The sequence below is a fragment of the Macaca thibetana genome, chromosome 16, assembly GCF_024542745.1.
Source record: "Macaca thibetana thibetana isolate TM-01 chromosome 16, ASM2454274v1, whole genome shotgun sequence".
NCBI lineage: Eukaryota > Metazoa > Chordata > Mammalia > Primates > Cercopithecidae > Macaca > Macaca thibetana.
Window position 1 is genome coordinate 44,626,060 of NC_065593.1, and position 16,110 is coordinate 44,642,169.

Genomic DNA, 16,110 nt, shown 5'->3' on the forward strand with positions numbered 1-16,110 from the left:
CCAAAAATTAACAATTGATGAATCTATAGGGTGACCACGAAGTCTGGAAACATTTTATTTTTTGGAGACAGTCTTGCTATGTTGCCTAGGCTGGTCTCAAACTCTTGGGCTCAAGTGATTCTCCCCGTCTTGGCCTCCCAAAGTGCTGGGATTATAGGCATGAGCCACCCCGTCTGGCCTACCATATTTTTCAATAGATTGAAGATGTTCTTGATGGCATTATGAATATTTGCCTATTTCCAGACTTTACGGATACATAATAGACAAAGGATATATAGCCTCCATTGAACTATTCTTTCATCTTTTCTGTAGGTCTGAAATCCTTCAAAATAAAATGTAGTGAGTGGGGAAAGGAATCTCAGCCCTAGGGTAAGCTTCTAGTCCCGAAATCAGTATTCCACACTCTAGGAAAGAGCTCAGACAAAGGAGAGGACCACAGTCAAGGCACGCTCCAGATGTGTTTATTAGGCTATTGAATAGAACCATGTGACCATTTCTGTAGGTAAAAGGACAAAGGAGAATTACAAACACTTTGGGTCTTTCCTGAATTCTCTCCCCTTTCTCTGGGCAACTCCACCCACCTTCACTCTCAAAGGAAAGGCACAGGGGGAAGGAAGTGGGTTAGGGGACTCAGGAGAGTCTGTATGGCTCCTACCACCCCAAACTTATTCTGGTTTCCCGAAGATAAGAGGCAAGGCTTGCTCTGATCTTTTCCAGTTCTCAGAGTCCAGCAGGCCACTGTGCTGGACACATCCATGGATCCACCAACATACATCAGTCCTTCTGTGTTCTCTCCTGCATAGTAGAGGCTGGAAGCCTAAGAACTATATTCCTCAGAATTTCCTGCCAGCCAGGATTTGCTTTAAAGTCCACTAATGAGAGGCACTTCTAGAAATCATGATTCCTTTTCCAGCAGTAGCAGACAGTAGGCATGAGTTTTGGAGCATCTTCTGAGCATTTTCCTGTACATCATCTGCTTTTGTGCAGCTGGAAGCTAAGACCATCAGCAGGAGTTTTCTGTGCCTCCTGCACGTTGCTGATTTCTGACAGTTGCTACTGGCTTTCTCCAATTTTCACTTCTCTATCCCTTTCAGTGGTTTTATAAATACTTCATTCCTATAGTAGATCCCTTCCTGCTTATATTAATAATACCTAGAGGGGACATGGTTTTCCTGACTCATCCAGCTGTCGTAGGACCTTACTCCAAAGTAAGGAAGGCTTCTCTTGGGGAGGTAATTTCCTGTAGAAAGATTTCCAAACACTGTTCATTATTTAATGCCAAAAAGGTAAACAGAAGCTGATGTGGGTGGTAAGCAATTCCTAGCCATGGAACACATGCTGGCCTGTGAGTCCTGAGATGCTGAATGGGATGCCAGTTCCCCGACCAGAAATATCCTCCCATCTACCTCACTGCTGCCATTCCCCTGGGGATGCCAGGGGGCAATGACCACATAGAGCAGAGACGGCACCTGACAATGGAGAAGAGATGTCTGAAGTACCGACCCAGCTCTCAAAACCCACCTGGAGTTACCCTGGAACACAGGAACATTTGGTCATCCTCCTGGCACAGGGGAGGGGGTTCTCTGCTGCCAGGCCTCTTGGAGCTGAGGCAGGAGGGTCAGCAAGAGAGAGTCCAGCACAGCCAGACCCTCCCAGGAACAGCGAAGACCCCTGGAAAATCAAGAGGCCTGAAGGTGACTACTTCATCTTACCAATTTCAAGCCATCCCCCAGCAGGGCCAAGCCCCCAGCACCCGCAGGCCCCTCCTTACCAGTCAGTCTTTCTCACTTCTCCTGGGTCTGTGGAGAGCTGTAGTCAGGGCTCCCTGAGATGCCTCAGCCCCCTCTGCCTGGCACCCCCCAACACACCTGTGATCCAGCTGCAGTAGGCCCTGCTCCAGCAGCTCCTGCACCTCCTTGTTCGCTCCAAACACATCACACAGGGTCAGCTGGGGCTCAAACTGCTGCCAGTGCTGGCGAAGCCAGAGGGTCAGAGGTGGGGGAGCTGGCCTGGCTACTCTGGGCCACGTAGTTGGGGTGTGGAGAGAGGTAGGGGAGGGTCCAGCCCAGCATGGAGATCTCAGCAGCTGACATGCATGAAACCAGAACCAGGCCAATGGGCCAGCAGGGAGGAGGGCACCTTCACTCCTATTCTACTGAGGCTGGAACCCAGCTTCCAGCCAGGCCAGACCTTCCTCTATTCCTCCTCTCTTCCCTCCCCTCTCAGCCAGCTCCAGCCAGGGCTTTATGGCTCTGACTTTATCCAGAGAAGCTCTGGGTTTGCTTGATCATTATCTACTGTGCTTCCTATGAGAGGTTTCAGTGCTCCTTAAAAACAAGTGGAAACCTTTTATCTATCTATTGCTTCAAAGAGCTCAGAAAATTGAGGCTGAGAGAGGTGAAAGGATTTGTGTCCAAGGTTGCAGTAAAATGTGGGCTGGAACTTGGGTCTCTGCAGCCCTGGTCTCGGGTTCTTAGCTATGCGCCACTGCTCACTGCTTCTGCTCATCAGGCCTCAGCTGGACCCGGGCCCCACTTCTAGCTGCCAATCTCACAGAAATTGGAGGTGTATGTGTGTCGGGGGGTGAAAGGGAGGGGCACTGATTCCGCAAGACTTAGGAGAGAGTTGTGTGCAAGAATCCCAACTCCTTACCTGGTGAGTGATCCCCACATCGGTGCGTAAACCCAGGGCCAAAACTTCCTCCAGCCTCAAAGAAAAATCATCAAGGAGTCTTAGAGAGGAGGCCTGTGGGCCTCCCATTCTCCAAATTCCTCACTGGGATGCATTTAGAGGTTAACAGGGACCATACAGTATGTGGCAGGGCAGGGGCCAAGGCAAGGCAGGAAATAAAAGATGTACAAATAGAGGTGGTCCTGGGGTGTGGGGACCCTGGGGGAGAGCCCTGTGCCCTTGGATGCTCACAGCTCCAGCCTGCCCAGGGGGACACGCTTCCGGGTGCCATGGCCGAACATCATCACCTCCTTCATCCAGTTGTCAGGCTCCAGTGTCTGGATGCGAGCCTCCCGGGTGTGGCTTCCAGCCCCCTGGGGCATAAATCGCCCATGGGCCCCTGACAACATCAACAACCATCCCCACATTAATGGCTGTTAATACTATGTGCCTACCAGATTTAAATCATGTGCTCCCTAGAGCAACTGCCTCTAACACACTGGAAATGTAAATTCTTTTTATTTTTTTTTTTGAGATGGTATCTCACTATGCTGCCCAGGCTGATCTTGGACCCCTGGGGTCAAGTGATCTTCCCACCTCAGCTTCCCAAGTAGCTCGGATTAGAGGCACGAGACACCAGGCCCTTTTCTCTTTTTTCTTTTTAAATCATCTATCCCAAAATGCCAAGACATATAAATTCTTAGGCTCTCCTCCAGCCCTGTCCAGTTGGAAATTCTGGAGGTGGGGCCCAGCAGCCTGGGTTTTAACAAGCCCTCCAAGAGATTCTCACACACACTAAAGGCTGAGAACTGCAGTGCAAGGTGCGACATTAAGCCCCTTATAATTCATGCTCAACAGTTCTATAGGGAGGTATTATTTTTTTGCCACATTTTACATATGAGAAAATAGAGGCTTGGAGAGGTTAATGTGGCCCAAGATCACACAGCCACGACACTCCTCTCCTGAGTCATTCTTTCTGTAGTTCACAGGACTCACCAGGCCCAATGCCAAGGTACTGACCACACTGCCAGTAAGTCCAATTGTGGGTACTGAGCGCCCCCTGCGGGGAGGGAGGAAATAGTGCAGAGTGAAGAGGGTGGGTCTAGTTTCTGCTTAGGTAAGGGGCCCCAGGTTAGAATGTCCCACCATCTCAGGCCTGAGAGCACCCAGTCAGGATCCTTCTCTTTAGAAGGTCACAATGCCCTGGTCACACTGCAGTCTGCTCATCCTCCACCTCCAGCCACCAGCCCCAGAACTTACATTCCGGGCAAAGTTGGACACCTCATACTGGCGGAAGCCAGCCTCCCGAAGGACAGCCCGGCCCCTCTGGTACATCTCAGCTGCGAGCTCCGGGTCAGGGGCTGGAAGGACACCCTGCTGCACCTGGGCGAAGAGTGCGGTGCCCCGCTCCAGGGACAGCTGGTAGAGGGAGAGGTGGTCGTCACAGTGGTGCAGCAGTTCCTGTAGCTGCCCAAGCCACGGCTCCACCTGCTGGGTCGGCAGCCCCAGCATGAGGTCCACAGACACACGCCCGGGAAAGAGGCGCCGGGCCTCTGCCAGCGTCCGCAGAGCATCGCAGGCCGAGTGCGTCCGTCCCAGCAGCCGGAGCTCAGTGTTATCTAGGGACTGGGAAAAGAGGGTGGGTGTAAGCTCAGAGAGAGAAAAGAACGCTCCACCCCATTGTAGACACAGAAACAGGGAGAACACAGCATGTGGCAGGCAGCTGGAAGGCAGGAGCTGGAAGGCTGGCACCAAGAGCTGCCCTTCACAGAAGGGTTGCTATGTGCGAAGCACCTTTATGTAGTGTCTAATTTAATCTTTGTAACCTCCTTTGTAACCCTCCAATATTAGTTCTACTTTACAGATGAGAAAACTGTGGTTCAGAGGTGTTAAGCAACTTGCCCAAGGCCATGTAGTTGCAAAGTTCGACCTGGAATTTAGGACCGTCCGACTCCAAAATTAACAGTCTTTATTTACTTTACTTTTCATTTTTAAATAATTCTAGCCTATAGAAAAGTTGAAAGGACATCACACACACAAAAAAAAACCTTCATCTAGATTCACCATTTGTCCAGATTTCTTTCTTTCTTTTTTTTTTTTTTTTTTTGAGACGGAGTCTCGCTCTGTCGCCCAGGCTGGAGTGCAGTGGCGCGATCTCGGCTCACTGCAAGCTCCGCCTCCCGGGTTCACGCCATTCTCCTGCCTCAGCCTCCCGAGTAGCTGGGACTACAGGCGCCCACAACCGCGCCCGGCTAATTTTTTGTATTTTTTAGTAGAGACGGGGTTTCACCGTGGTCTCGATCTCCTGACCTTGTGATCCGCCCGCCTCGGCCTCCCAAAGTGCTGGGATTACAGGCGTGAGCCACCGCGCCCGGCCTGTCCAGATTTCTTTCTAAACATACATACATGTGATTATGCTGAATCATAGTTAAGTTATAAACCAGCACTGTCCAAAAGAACTTTCTGCAATGGTGGAAATGTTCAGTATCTGTATTGTCCAATATGAAAGGTAGTAGCCACATGTGGTTATTTAAATTTAAGCGAATTTAACTTACCACATTTCAAATGCTCAGTAGTCTGTGGCTAGTGGCCACTATATTGAATAGCAGTTATAGATATTATACTCCCTAACCTCTAAATACTTAGGTGTGTATTTCCTAAAGAACAAGGACACTCTCTTACATAACCGCAATCCAATTACAGAGTTCAGGGAATGCAACATTGACACAACACCATTACATAATACACTGTCATATTCAAATTTGGCTAATGGTCCCAATAACATCTACTGTAGTAATTTCCTCCTTCCTCCCCAGTCAGGGGCCACACATTGTATTCAGCTGTCTCTTTTGTCTCCTTTAGATTCTCAGCCTTTGTCTCTCATGACATTGACATTTTTGAAGAATACAGGCCAGTTGTTTAAAATGCATAATTTAATGAATTTAAATACATTATGTATGATTATTATAATTATTATTTAAATGAATTATTTAAAATGAATAATTTCTAGAGATTGGCTGTATAACATTGCTTATAGTTAACAGTGCTGTACATTTAAAAATCTGTTAAGAGGGTAGATCTCATGCTGTCTGTTTTTACCACAATAATTTTGTAAAAGTCTCTTAATTCAGGGTTTCCTGACAATTAGATTCAAGATATGCACTTTGGGGTAAGAATATCTTAGAAGTGATGTGTTTCTCTCAGTATATCCCATCAGAACAAAGCCCACAACCCAGAAGTCCTATGGAAATATCAGAGCTCAACCTGAGAGGACTAAGGTTTCTCCCTACTTAAAAACCTTCAATGGCTACCTATCATTACTAGGACAAAACCCAGACTCCTTAGTAGACATCAAAGGTTTTGGACTTTACCTTGCAGCCTTGTCTCCAGCCTCTCCAGTCACAAGGAATGACTCACAGCTCCCCCAAAACATGCCAGGCTCTTCCATGTCCTGTGTCGTTTCCCCCACACTCCCTCACCTGGTGAACTCCTCTTCATTCAAACATCATCTCCTCCAGAAAAGTTTCAGTGATTTCATCAGAGTGACCTCCCTTCAGGTTGTACTCCGGAAGCCTTTTATAGAGACTCCCTTTACAGGTGGCATTTACCATGCTGCAATAATCTGGCTACATGTCTGCATCCCCCATGTCTCCAGTCACGTAGCAAATCCTTTTTGACCACCTACAATGTGCCAGGCACTATGGTGGGTGCTTGAAATAGAAAAGCCACACCTGATCCTTTCTCATGAAGTTTGTGCTCTATGACAGCAGCAGACAATTAAGGAGTTACAAAAGTGTCACACTAGGCCCTACTGTGTCCCTGGCACCCAGAATGTGCTCAATCAATGTCTGTCCAATGAATGAATGTGACCAAAGAGGAGATAGCACTGAAGGGCAGGGTGCACTGGGATGGGCTGGGTGCCATGGGTTACCTGGAGGCCTATGGACAACCTGTTGACCCCTGCTGCCCCAAACTCTGCCAGTCTGGAGCCTGGAGTTGAAGTGGGATTAGCCTCCAATGTGACTTCCGAGTCTGCAGGCAGGTGGGCTGTCTGTGCCACAGCCTCCAGGACAGCAGCCACCGTGTGGGGACTGGCTAGACTGGGAGTCCCCCCACCAAAGAACACAGACTCCACCCTGGGGAAAGAGGATGGAGAAATGAGACCTGGGGGAGCCCTCGGGGATGCCTGCACCTATCCCCCACTACTCCTCCAAATAATTCCCAAAACGCTGCCTACAGCCCCCACTACCCACCGTTGCACCCCGCTGAGCCGCAGCAGCGTCTGCGCTTCGGTCACCAGACACTTCTGCATGGCAGCCTCCTCTACGCCGCGAGGGATGTACTTGTTGAAGTTACAGTAACTGCAGCGCTTCTCGCAGTAAGGCCACTGGGGGCAGTGGGTGCAGGTGCACGGTGAGAGCTGCCCTGGCCACTTCCAGGGTTTAGTCGCACACATCCCCAACCCCATCCCCACCCCCATCCCGAGGTCCTTCCACAGTAGCTAGGACATCTAGGCCACACAACTCCCCAAGGCAGTCGCACTGGGGTTATTATATCCACTTCAATGTGAGAAAACTGAGGCTCACTCCTTTGTTACGCTGCCTCTTCCAACCAGCAGACGTCAGGAAGGAACTCAATCCAAGCTCTTTCTGGGATCAAAGAATTTGCATACAATTTTCCTACGGGCCATTTTCCCAGCTACCGAATCAGAACACGGCTCTTAAAAAAATTTGTCTTGCTAAGAGGAAAACTGTTGTGAAATCTGAACCATTTGGTCAGTCACCGAGCTGGTGAGAAGCAGAGACTTCAGGTTTCTGCACCAAGTCATTTCCCTGCCAAGGCACCGGGTCCCATCCCAGACCTCGTACGGGGGCACGGAAACACGGCAGGCGGGTTCATAGAGTGACAAGCCGCCACCTGGGTTTTGGACCGCCACGGTCACGGCCACCAATGCGGCCACACACTGCGGGCTCCGCCCCCGCCCTTACTCACGTGTACGTAAAGCGCCGCGCGCCGGCCCGCAGGCTCAGGACTCGGGGACCCTCCTGCGCCCTCCACGCGGCGGCGCCTCTGGGCCGCTCTGGCTGCTGCCGCCCAGCCGCGGGCCCGGGCTCCGGGGAGCGCCATGGCGCCCAGCGTGGCGCGGGGCACAGACCCGAGTAAGAGACGCGCGCAGGGCTCACTGTGAGTCCGGAGCCGGCGGAAGGAAGAGGGGCTGCGTGACCGCGCGCCGAGAGGGCCCGGGCCCGGGGCTGCGGCGCCACCTGTCGGCGCCCGGGCGCTCACCGCGGCCGCCTGTCGGTTCTTTCCCCAGTCCGCCGAGCGGACTGCCTGCCTTTTGGCACCGTGTGCCCGGACGAGTTCCCGGACCCATCCAGGAGCTCTTAGTTCAGTCAATTCCTTGACATTTGACGTGCCTGGCTCAGAACTGGGCGCTGGGGACATCTAGGTGCGCAAAGCCAGGTTGCCTTCTGTCAGGTAAGCCAACCGGCCAGGACAGGCAAGGCTTAATTAATTCCTTGCCTGCTGGACACCAGAGCCGTGCGCCCAGTGCTGTGAGGTCATCTGTTATAAGAGTGTGGGAGTCAGTAGGGGAGAAGAGGCACTTGGGCTGGATCTTTCTTTTAATTTCATTAAAAAATATTTGGGAGAGGGGAGGTCTTGAACTCCTTGGCCTCAAGCGATCCTGCTGCCTCAGTATCCGGAGTAACCAAGGATTGTACTGGCATGAGCCACCACCAGGGCTATGCGCTGGATCTTGGAGGAGCAGAAAATCCCAGGGGCAATTGGCTTGGCCGGGAGAGTAGACTGTTTTGGGTCAGGTCAACCCAAGCATCTGGAGGTGTACGTGCTGGGAGGACAGTCAGATGGTGTGTGCAGGAGAGACAGCACAGGGGAACGCCTGGGGAAGCAGGCGCCTGAAGAACTGTCCCACAAAGCAGAAACATCATGGGCTTCAGAGGCAGGCGGTGCAGGACAGTTCTCCCAGTGGCCTTGAACTGACCTGGTTCTCCCCTCCTTTCTTGCTTGTAGTTCTCGAGAATAACTGTAGATGCCTGTAATCTCAGCACTTTGGGAGGCTGAGGCGGGCAGATCACTTGAGATCACAAGTTCAAGACCAGCCTACCCAACATGCTGAAACCCCGTCTCTACCAAAAATACAAAAATTATCCAGGCGTGGTGGTGGCCACCTGTAATCCCAGCTACACAGGAGGCTGAGCAGGGAGAATCCCTCGAACCTGGGAGGCAGAGGTTGCAGTGAGCTGAGACGATGCCACTGCACTCCAGCCTGGGTGACGAAGCAAGACTCTGTCTCAATAAATAAATAAATAAAACTGTAGAGTGTGCAGAGAATGCAACATCCTGAGGGAAGGAAGGTCTGGCCAGCACAGCCATGCCCTGTTCCAGTCCCCCTAGAAAAAGGATGTCCTTCAGCACTTCAGCCCAACATGTCACATGGCCTCAGGGTATAAAACCCAGGGCGGAAGCCGGGCGAGGTGGCTCACTCCTGTAATACCAGCACTTTGGGAGTCCAATGAGGGCAGATCACAATGTCAGGAGATTGAGACCACCCTGGCTAACACAGTGAAACCCCATGTCTACTAAAAATACAAAAAACTAGCCGGGCGTGGTGGTGTGCACCTGTAGTCCCAGCTACCCGGGAGGCTGAGGCCAGAGAATTGCTTGAACCTGGGAGGCTGAAGTTGCAGTGAGCCCAGATCGTGCCACTGCACTCCAGCCTGGGAGACAGAGTGAGACTCTGTATCAAACAAACAAACAAAAAAAAGGGCAGGCTGGTTTCTGGGGTCCCTCACTTCAGTACAAGTCTGGCTGGCTGGGCGTGTTGGCACACACCTGTTATTGCAACACTTTGGGAGGCCGGGGCGGGTGGATCACCTGAGGTCAGAAGTTCAAGACTAGCCTGGCCAAGATGGCGAAACTCTTGTCTCTACTAAAAAAAAAACAAAATAAAAAAATAGCTGGACATGGTAGTGCACGCCTGTAATCCCAGCTATTAGGGAGGCTGAGGCAGGAAAATTGCTTGAATCCCGGTGTTCACACCACTGCACTCCAGCCTCGGTAAAAGAGCGAGACTCCATCTCAAAACAAACAAACAAACCAACAAAAAAAAAAAGTCGGGCATGCGCAGATGACAGTCCATCCCCCATCTGCCTCAGCAGTTTTCCTGAGCCTTAGGGGTCCAGCTCCAAATAAATCCCAGCCTTCTGTTGTTCCTTACTGCCTACCTATAGGTAATAAACACACTGCATGTCCCTTGTGTTTACCTCACTGGACTCAGCGTTATGTAACTTGTGGGTGTTCACCTCACTGGACTTTGACAAGTTGGTAACCAGTGTGCAGTGAACCTGCTTAACAGACAGCTGGGTTCTGATCCAGCGGTGCGACCTTGAGCAAGATACTGAACCTCCCTGAGTTTCTGTTGGGTCATTTGTGAAGTGGGACCAATGGCTACTTGATAGGATTGTTGGGAAGATTTGGAGACAAAATAATGTGAAAATACCTAGCCTAGAGTCTGGTACTGAAAGTACCTTAAACCTATGTTCATTTCTGAAAAAGTTAAGAGGAGGCTGCTGCTGCTTTGGGCAGGCATGCTGGGAGGTACGGGGGCAGGCACGCTGGGAGGTACGGGGGCAGGCACGCTGGGAGGTACGGGGGCAGGCACGCTGGGAGGTAAGGGGGCAGGCACGCTGGGAGGTAAGGGGGCAGGCATGCTGGGAGGTAAGGGGACAGGCAGGAGGCAAGTTTCCATTCCTGTGAGCTGGGAACCTATGTGCCTTTTGGAACTCAGCTGTTTTTATTTCTTAGGTCAAGGTACAACCTGCTTTATCTGGCCCTGCCTACTAGGGATGCCCCAGGTTCACCAATCAAAACAAATAAAAAATAAAAATGAGGCTGGTTGGTGAGGAAGGGGGCTGGGGATGGGAGATAATAGTTAAAGAGTATGGGGTTTCTTTCTTAGGTGATGACAATGTTTAAAATTGACTGTGGTGATAGTTACACACATTTGTGAATATACTAAAGACCACTGAATTCTATACTTTAAATGGTGGATTGTCCCAGCACTTTGAGAGACTGAGGTAGGAGGACTGCTTGAGCCCAGGAGTTCTAGACCAGCCTGGGCAAAATAACAAGATCCTGTCTCTACAAAAAGATGTTTAAAAATTAGTTAGACATGGTGGCACATTCCTACAGTCCCAGCTACTCAGGAGGCTGAGGTGGGAGGACTGCTTGAACCAAGGAGTTTGAGGCTGCAGTGAGCTATGATCATGTCACTGCACTCCAGCACGGGTGACAGAATGAGATCCTGTCTCTAAAAAACGGGGGAGGGGTGAGTGAACTGGATAGTATGTGAATTATATCTCAATCAAGCCGTTATATATATATAAAAGAATACTTCTTGCTAGACTAATCTGGCAACAATGTGAAAAAGAATTAAATTAGAGTATATTAAAAATAAAAAATTGGGGCCAGGCACAGTGGCTCATTCCTGTAATCCCAGCACTTTGGGAGGCTGAGGCAGGCAGATTGCTTGAGGTCAGGAGTTTGAGGACCAGCCTGGCCAACATGGTGAAACCTCGCCTCTACTAAAAATACAAAAATTAGTGGGGGTAGTGGTGGGTACCTGTAATCCGAGCTACGTGGGAGGGTGAGGCAGGAGAATCACTTGAATCTGGGAGGCAGAGGTTGCGTGAGCTGAGATTGCACCACTACACTCCTGCCTGGGTGACTCCGTCTCAAAAAACAACAACAAAAATGGGTTGGTATCTCAAAGGGATACCAAGGGTGAGGGTTAAATTAAGTAGATAATCCACATCAAGGTGCTCTGCACTCTCAATGACAAGGAATAGGAGGTCTGAAAGTGCTAGTTTCCCTCAGTGTCTTCCCTTCTCCATCCCATGGGAGCTGCCAAGAGAGCCCACCAGCAAGAGGCCAAAGAAAACAGAAGCTCTTTATGCCAAATCACAAGGACAGACAAGGGGAGTACGGAGGATGGACAGGAGGAGGGCCTGGGCAGACCCTTCCTCCCTCTTTATTCACAGATTTAGATGTCGTTCCATCTGCTCTCGAAGTTTGAATTTCTGGATCTAGAGGAAAGAAAAAGGAGTTAGGGTGACCAACTGTCTTGGTATGCCCAAGAATAAGGGGTTTCTCAGGCTTTTAGTGCCAAAACAGGGAAAGTCCCCAGGCAAACCAGGATTAGGTGACTTGGTCACCCTACTGCCAGCCTCTCCACACCCATTGCTGAAGCAAACAGAGGTGGGGCCCCATGGGACCCCAGAGCCCAGGCTGCCCTCCCCAGTCTCCTTCACCTTACACACCTTTCCTGAAGTGGTGAGGGGGTAGTTTGTGACGAACACGATGTACCTCGGAATCTTGAAGTGAGAGATCTGCAGACCAGAGGGAGGGAGGTAAGGTGTGAGGCTGGGCAAGCTCACAGGGGTATGGGAAGGGGACCGGGGCTGGCTTGGCCGGGAGTCAGCTTCGTCGAGGGCAGAGCAGCCCCCACCCCAGGCTGGTTGGCAGAGGAGTGGGCGAACAAAGAACCGAGCAGCATCAGCTTGGTTGGGCGGAGGCTCCCACCTTCCCTTTGCAGAAAGCTTTCATCTCCTCCGCCGTGGTCTCCTCCCCGTCCTTCAGCCGAATGCAGGCACAAATCTCTTCCCCCATCCGATCGTCCTTCACTCCCACGACCTTCCAGGGCCAGGGAAAAGTATCAGACATCACCTGGTTCATGTGTGTTTCCTGTTTCTGGGGGCTCACCTGAGCCGGGTGCCTCACCTGCACTTCCTGCACCTTCGGGTGCGTGTGAAAGAAGTCCTCGAGCTCTGCGGGGTAGATGTTCTCACCACCCCGGATGATCATATCCTTAGAGCGGCCCACGATCTTGCAGAAGCCCTGTTCGTTCATTGTGGCGATATCTCTGTAAGGAAAGCCCAGGGGCGACCTGTCACCTCTGCCTTGTTCACTCACTTGCTTGCTCACTCATGAAACATTTATTGACCACCTACTGTGTGTCTTCCACTGCTCTAGACTCTGGGAGACATAGCAGGAACAAGACACAGTCTCTGGAATTAATAGTCTAGTAAGGGGAAGGGAGGCAGACAAATACAAACCAATACCTATAACATATTCTCTCTCTTTCTCTTTCTCTTTCTCTCTCTCAACATATCTATACATATGCTTTTCACAGCTGGCTTCTTTCCGGGTCTCAACTCAAATGTCTCCTGACATCTTCTCTGTCCACTCAATCTAAGGGAAGCTCCCCTCCCCACCACAGCCACTCTTTCTCCTATAACCCTATTTTATTTTCTTGGTGTTTTTTGTTTGTTTGTTTGTTTTTGAGATGGAGTCTTGCTCTGTCGTGCAGGCTGGAGTGCAGTGGCACGTTCTCAGTTCACTGCAACCTCCACCTCCCAGGTTAAAGCGATTCTCCTGCATCAGCCTCCTGAGTAGCTGGGACTACAGGCACGCGCCACCATGCCTGGCTAATTTTTGTATTTTTAGTATAGGTGGGGTTTCGCTGTGTTGGCCAGGCTAGTCTCGAATTTCTGACCTGATGTGATCCACCCGCCTCAGCCTCCCAAAGTGCTGGGATTACAGGTGTGAGCCACTGTGCGTAGCCTATTTTCTTGGTGTTATTTATCGATGTCAGGCATCATCTGTCTTCCTCCAAAAAAAGGATCCTTCTCATCTTACTTTCCTCTGGACCTCCAGCGGTGAGAACAGTGCTAGCACATAAGGAATTCTAATAAGAATTTGCTGAGCTAACAAATGAGTATGAGTGACTGAATCTGGACTCAGCTTTTGCAGCTGCTGGTGTAGGATGATGACCCAGTTGATTTCTTCTGTGCTATGTATGATCATCCCCACCATATACATTTTGGAAATTAAGTCTACAGCATGTGAGGGGTCATCTTGATACCCACATCCTCACGGTGCCAGGTTAATGTTCCCGGCTCAGCCTCAAGATCTCCAGCCTCCCCAGCCTCCACCCCGCCCTGCCTTCTCACCCTGTCCGATACCACTTGTCCTGATCCACTGCTTCCCCCGTCTTCTGAGGCTCGCCCCAGTAGCCCAGCATGACGCAGTACCCTCGGATGCACAGCTCCCCGGGCGTGTTCAGCTCTGCCAGCATCCCCGCCTCCATGTTCATGATCCGGGCCTGGGACAGGACAGCCTCAGGTTGGGGCTTCCTGTCCTCTTGCTTCAGCATAGGTGGTCCTCGGAAATGGAGAGAGCTTTGCCTGCTCTCAACCCCCCAACTCAAGCACCTGGAATGAGGCCCCCTGGCTCTGCCTATCCCCATCCAGAGAAGGGAAACAAAGGCTAGAGTCGACCCAAAGCCAGTCAGAGACCTGAGCTGGGCATGAAAGAAGAGCTGAGGCCCAAGCTGGGAGTGCTGAGGAAACAGAGCAGGCAGGCAGCTGCTGCAAAGAAAGAGGTCTGTGGACTGCAGAGCCAGCTGAAGAATTATAAACTGTGGAGAGGAGAAGGGAGTCTCCTCTTACTTCCCATTAAACAGCAAATAAGCCAAAGAGGGTAAGGCATGGCAACACCATGTGAATAGGAGAGGCAGAGTCTGAAAGTCCGGTAGAGCAAAGAGCCATGGCCACTGTGCCAAGGAAAGCTGAGCCTCCATGTGCCTCAGTGTCTGCATCTGTGAAACGGGGTAAGTGATGTCTGCCCCAGTTTCCCTTCCAGGTGAGCATCCTAGTGAGAATGGCAGTGCAGCTGTAGGACACACGGGAGGGGGCTCACATCCCTACTCAAACCCTGGGTACAGGGCTGCTCTGGCGGGAGGGCAGGGCATATTCACACCAGGATAGTGGTCAGCACCAGCAGAAGCAGCTACTTGTGCACAGGGGCAGCAATCCCCCAGGGGTGGGAGCAGAAGGGTGCAGGGGAAATCAGGAGCCAGCTGGCACAGCCCCAGTGTTAGAGCAGGAAAGGAGGTATGGCTGGGGTTTAAGATTGAGATGCACTCTGGGGCAACCTTTGAGGGGCAAAGGGACCCCCCTAAAGGGATAGGCTGCTTGAGAAATGAAGTGTTTATGCCAAGCAAGAAGAGAAACTCTGCTAAAGCGAGAGGCGGGGACCACTGGAGGAAAAGAAGCTATGTAGGAAAACTCTCTGTGCTCTGGCTTCTCTTTGAGGCTACCCTGGCTGCCCTGAAACAGACAGTGGGCTTGGCAAAAACACACCTCAGACAGGAAGGGAGGCTGCGGAGAAGTTCAGCTGGCAGCGGCTCACAGCCACCGTTCCAGCTTTCCCCCTTTCATGCTTAGCCCACAGAGAACGCTCCAGGCCAGGCCTAGCACACCGCTGCTGCTGGGGAGCTCTAGGCATCCTGAGTGAGCCATTTGGCTCTCTCACTAAAAGCAACAGATGTCCCAGCTGGGTGCACCCCAGTTGGGTGATGGGAGGTGGGGCTTCGGAGTCTTGGTCAGGGGCTCACCTCCGTGTGAGGCATAATTCTGCCCACGCTTTCTGCCTTCTGCTCCACAGTGTCCTCAGGGAAGTTCGCAAATGTGACGGGACTGTTCTCTGTGGTTCCATAAGCAACCTAGAGGGTCCAGAAAGGGTGCCTGAAGAGGGCTCAGCGCATGCAGAGGGATCGGGTGAGCTATCTGGGGAAATGGGAAGGAATTCATAAAAGAAAAGGGAAAGTGGAGGGCAGCTGAATGATGGAAACAGAGACCTCATTGGTAGGGGCCTGGGGTCAGGAGGCAGAGATGCTGGGAGTGAGCAGGCTAGATCTCTGCAGGGCCCCAGATCTGAAGGAAACTTGAGAGCAGGGACACCATTCTCTTCCAGCTGGAGCTCTCTCAGTGCCCCGTTTCCTTGGAGCAGCCACCTGTCTGTGCCTGTGGCTCCGGTATTACCATCACTCCACCCTTCTCTCCCCAATCCCCTGGCTGCCTTAACCCCACCTTCCTGATTTCAGGCCACACCCCCTGCCCCTCGCTTCCAAGCCAAAGGCCCCATATACTTGATGAGAAAGCCAGCCTGCCTTGGCCCAGCTAGGAGTGGCACAAACACAACCCACCCCCCTCCCCATTCCGCAAACCCTGAACAAGTGCCTGGCCTTGGGGCAGGCGTCCCCCAAGCTCTGGAGAGTTTCCCGTGAATTTATTTCCATCAAAATAAAAAACAACGTAAGCAGTGATTTTAAAAACCAGTGGCACCCCTCCCCCACCTCCCCCATTTCCAGTGGTTGGAAAGCCTGAGCAACAGAAAAACCAGAAGCCAGCCTTGGAGAAGCCTAAATACCATCAAGGAATAGTCTAGGCCAAGTATGACCCCCCTATCCTAGAGGCAAGGGGCAGAGAGGTTTGGGAAAAGAGCAGGCGCTGGAAATCAGGCCCCAACACGAGGGTACTGGGTAAGGGGAGAGAGGCTAGCTACCCCATGTCCTAG

General features: G+C 51.5%; 3 protein-coding genes across 36 annotated transcripts in view; 1 reads left to right on the forward strand and 2 right to left on the reverse strand.

Moving 5' to 3' along the window:
* Nucleotides 1–16,110, forward strand: part of MRPL27 (mitochondrial ribosomal protein L27) — a 464,439-nt gene that overhangs the window by 351,088 nt on the left and 97,241 nt on the right. Inside the window, exon 1 of one of the 33 annotated variants that reach the window (XM_050765126.1) lies at nucleotides 6,832–6,841. The exons of 30 other annotated variants lie outside the window; for them this stretch is intronic. The gene's annotated coding sequence lies outside the window, so the exon portion shown is untranslated. Of the gene's footprint in view, nucleotides 1–6,831; nucleotides 6,842–11,291; nucleotides 11,302–16,073; nucleotides 16,084–16,110 lie in introns of those variants that run through there. 2 more of the 33 variants (XM_050765111.1, XM_050765129.1) reach the window with 2 other exon arrangements.
* Nucleotides 446–7,876, reverse strand: RSAD1 (radical S-adenosyl methionine domain containing 1). Of its 2 annotated transcripts, XM_050765088.1 has the most exons (10): nucleotides 7,663–7,876; nucleotides 6,924–7,057; nucleotides 6,602–6,806; nucleotides 3,931–4,296; nucleotides 3,667–3,730; nucleotides 2,923–3,070; nucleotides 2,653–2,707; nucleotides 1,869–1,972; nucleotides 1,522–1,671; nucleotides 446–1,240 (listed from the first exon to the last, which is right to left on the reverse strand). In XM_050765088.1, exons 1-9 carry the CDS (start codon nucleotides 7,795–7,797, stop codon nucleotides 1,554–1,556), a joined length of 1,329 nt encoding a protein of 442 aa, XP_050621045.1. In that variant the 5' UTR covers nucleotides 7,798–7,876; the 3' UTR covers nucleotides 446–1,240; nucleotides 1,522–1,553. The 2 variants fall into 2 exon arrangements, with proteins under 2 accessions (XP_050621045.1, XP_050621044.1); XM_050765087.1 differs by having other exon boundaries at nucleotides 446–1,671; nucleotides 7,663–7,854.
* The window catches only part of ACSF2 (acyl-CoA synthetase family member 2), a 48,829-nt gene continuing 44,346 nt past the window's right edge, over nucleotides 11,628–16,110 (reverse strand). The window contains exons 11-16 of the mRNA XM_050765074.1: nucleotides 15,149–15,256; nucleotides 13,704–13,855; nucleotides 12,472–12,613; nucleotides 12,274–12,384; nucleotides 12,012–12,080; nucleotides 11,628–11,777 (exon numbers count right to left, since the gene is read on the reverse strand). Of these exons, the coding sequence (XP_050621031.1) occupies nucleotides 11,727–11,777; nucleotides 12,012–12,080; nucleotides 12,274–12,384; nucleotides 12,472–12,613; nucleotides 13,704–13,855; nucleotides 15,149–15,256 (633 nt within the window). The 3' untranslated portion in view covers nucleotides 11,628–11,726. The remainder of the gene's footprint in view (nucleotides 11,778–12,011; nucleotides 12,081–12,273; nucleotides 12,385–12,471; nucleotides 12,614–13,703; nucleotides 13,856–15,148; nucleotides 15,257–16,110) is intronic.

Excerpts from the sequence above, each read along its gene's own strand:
- RSAD1 (XM_050765088.1), bottom strand. The coding sequence starts at position 7,797 with ATGGCGCTCCCCGGAGCCCGGGCCCGCGGCTGGGCGGCAGCAGCCAGA. Across the intron at positions 4,297-6,601 it reads GGTTGTCCATAGGCCTCCAG|TCCCTAGATAACACTGAGCT; the intron begins GTAACCCATGGC and ends CTCTTTTCCCAG. Across the intron at positions 3,731-3,930 it reads TGTCCAACTTTGCCCGGAAT|GGGGCGCTCAGTACCCACAA; the intron begins GTAAGTTCTGGG and ends CCCTCCCCGCAG.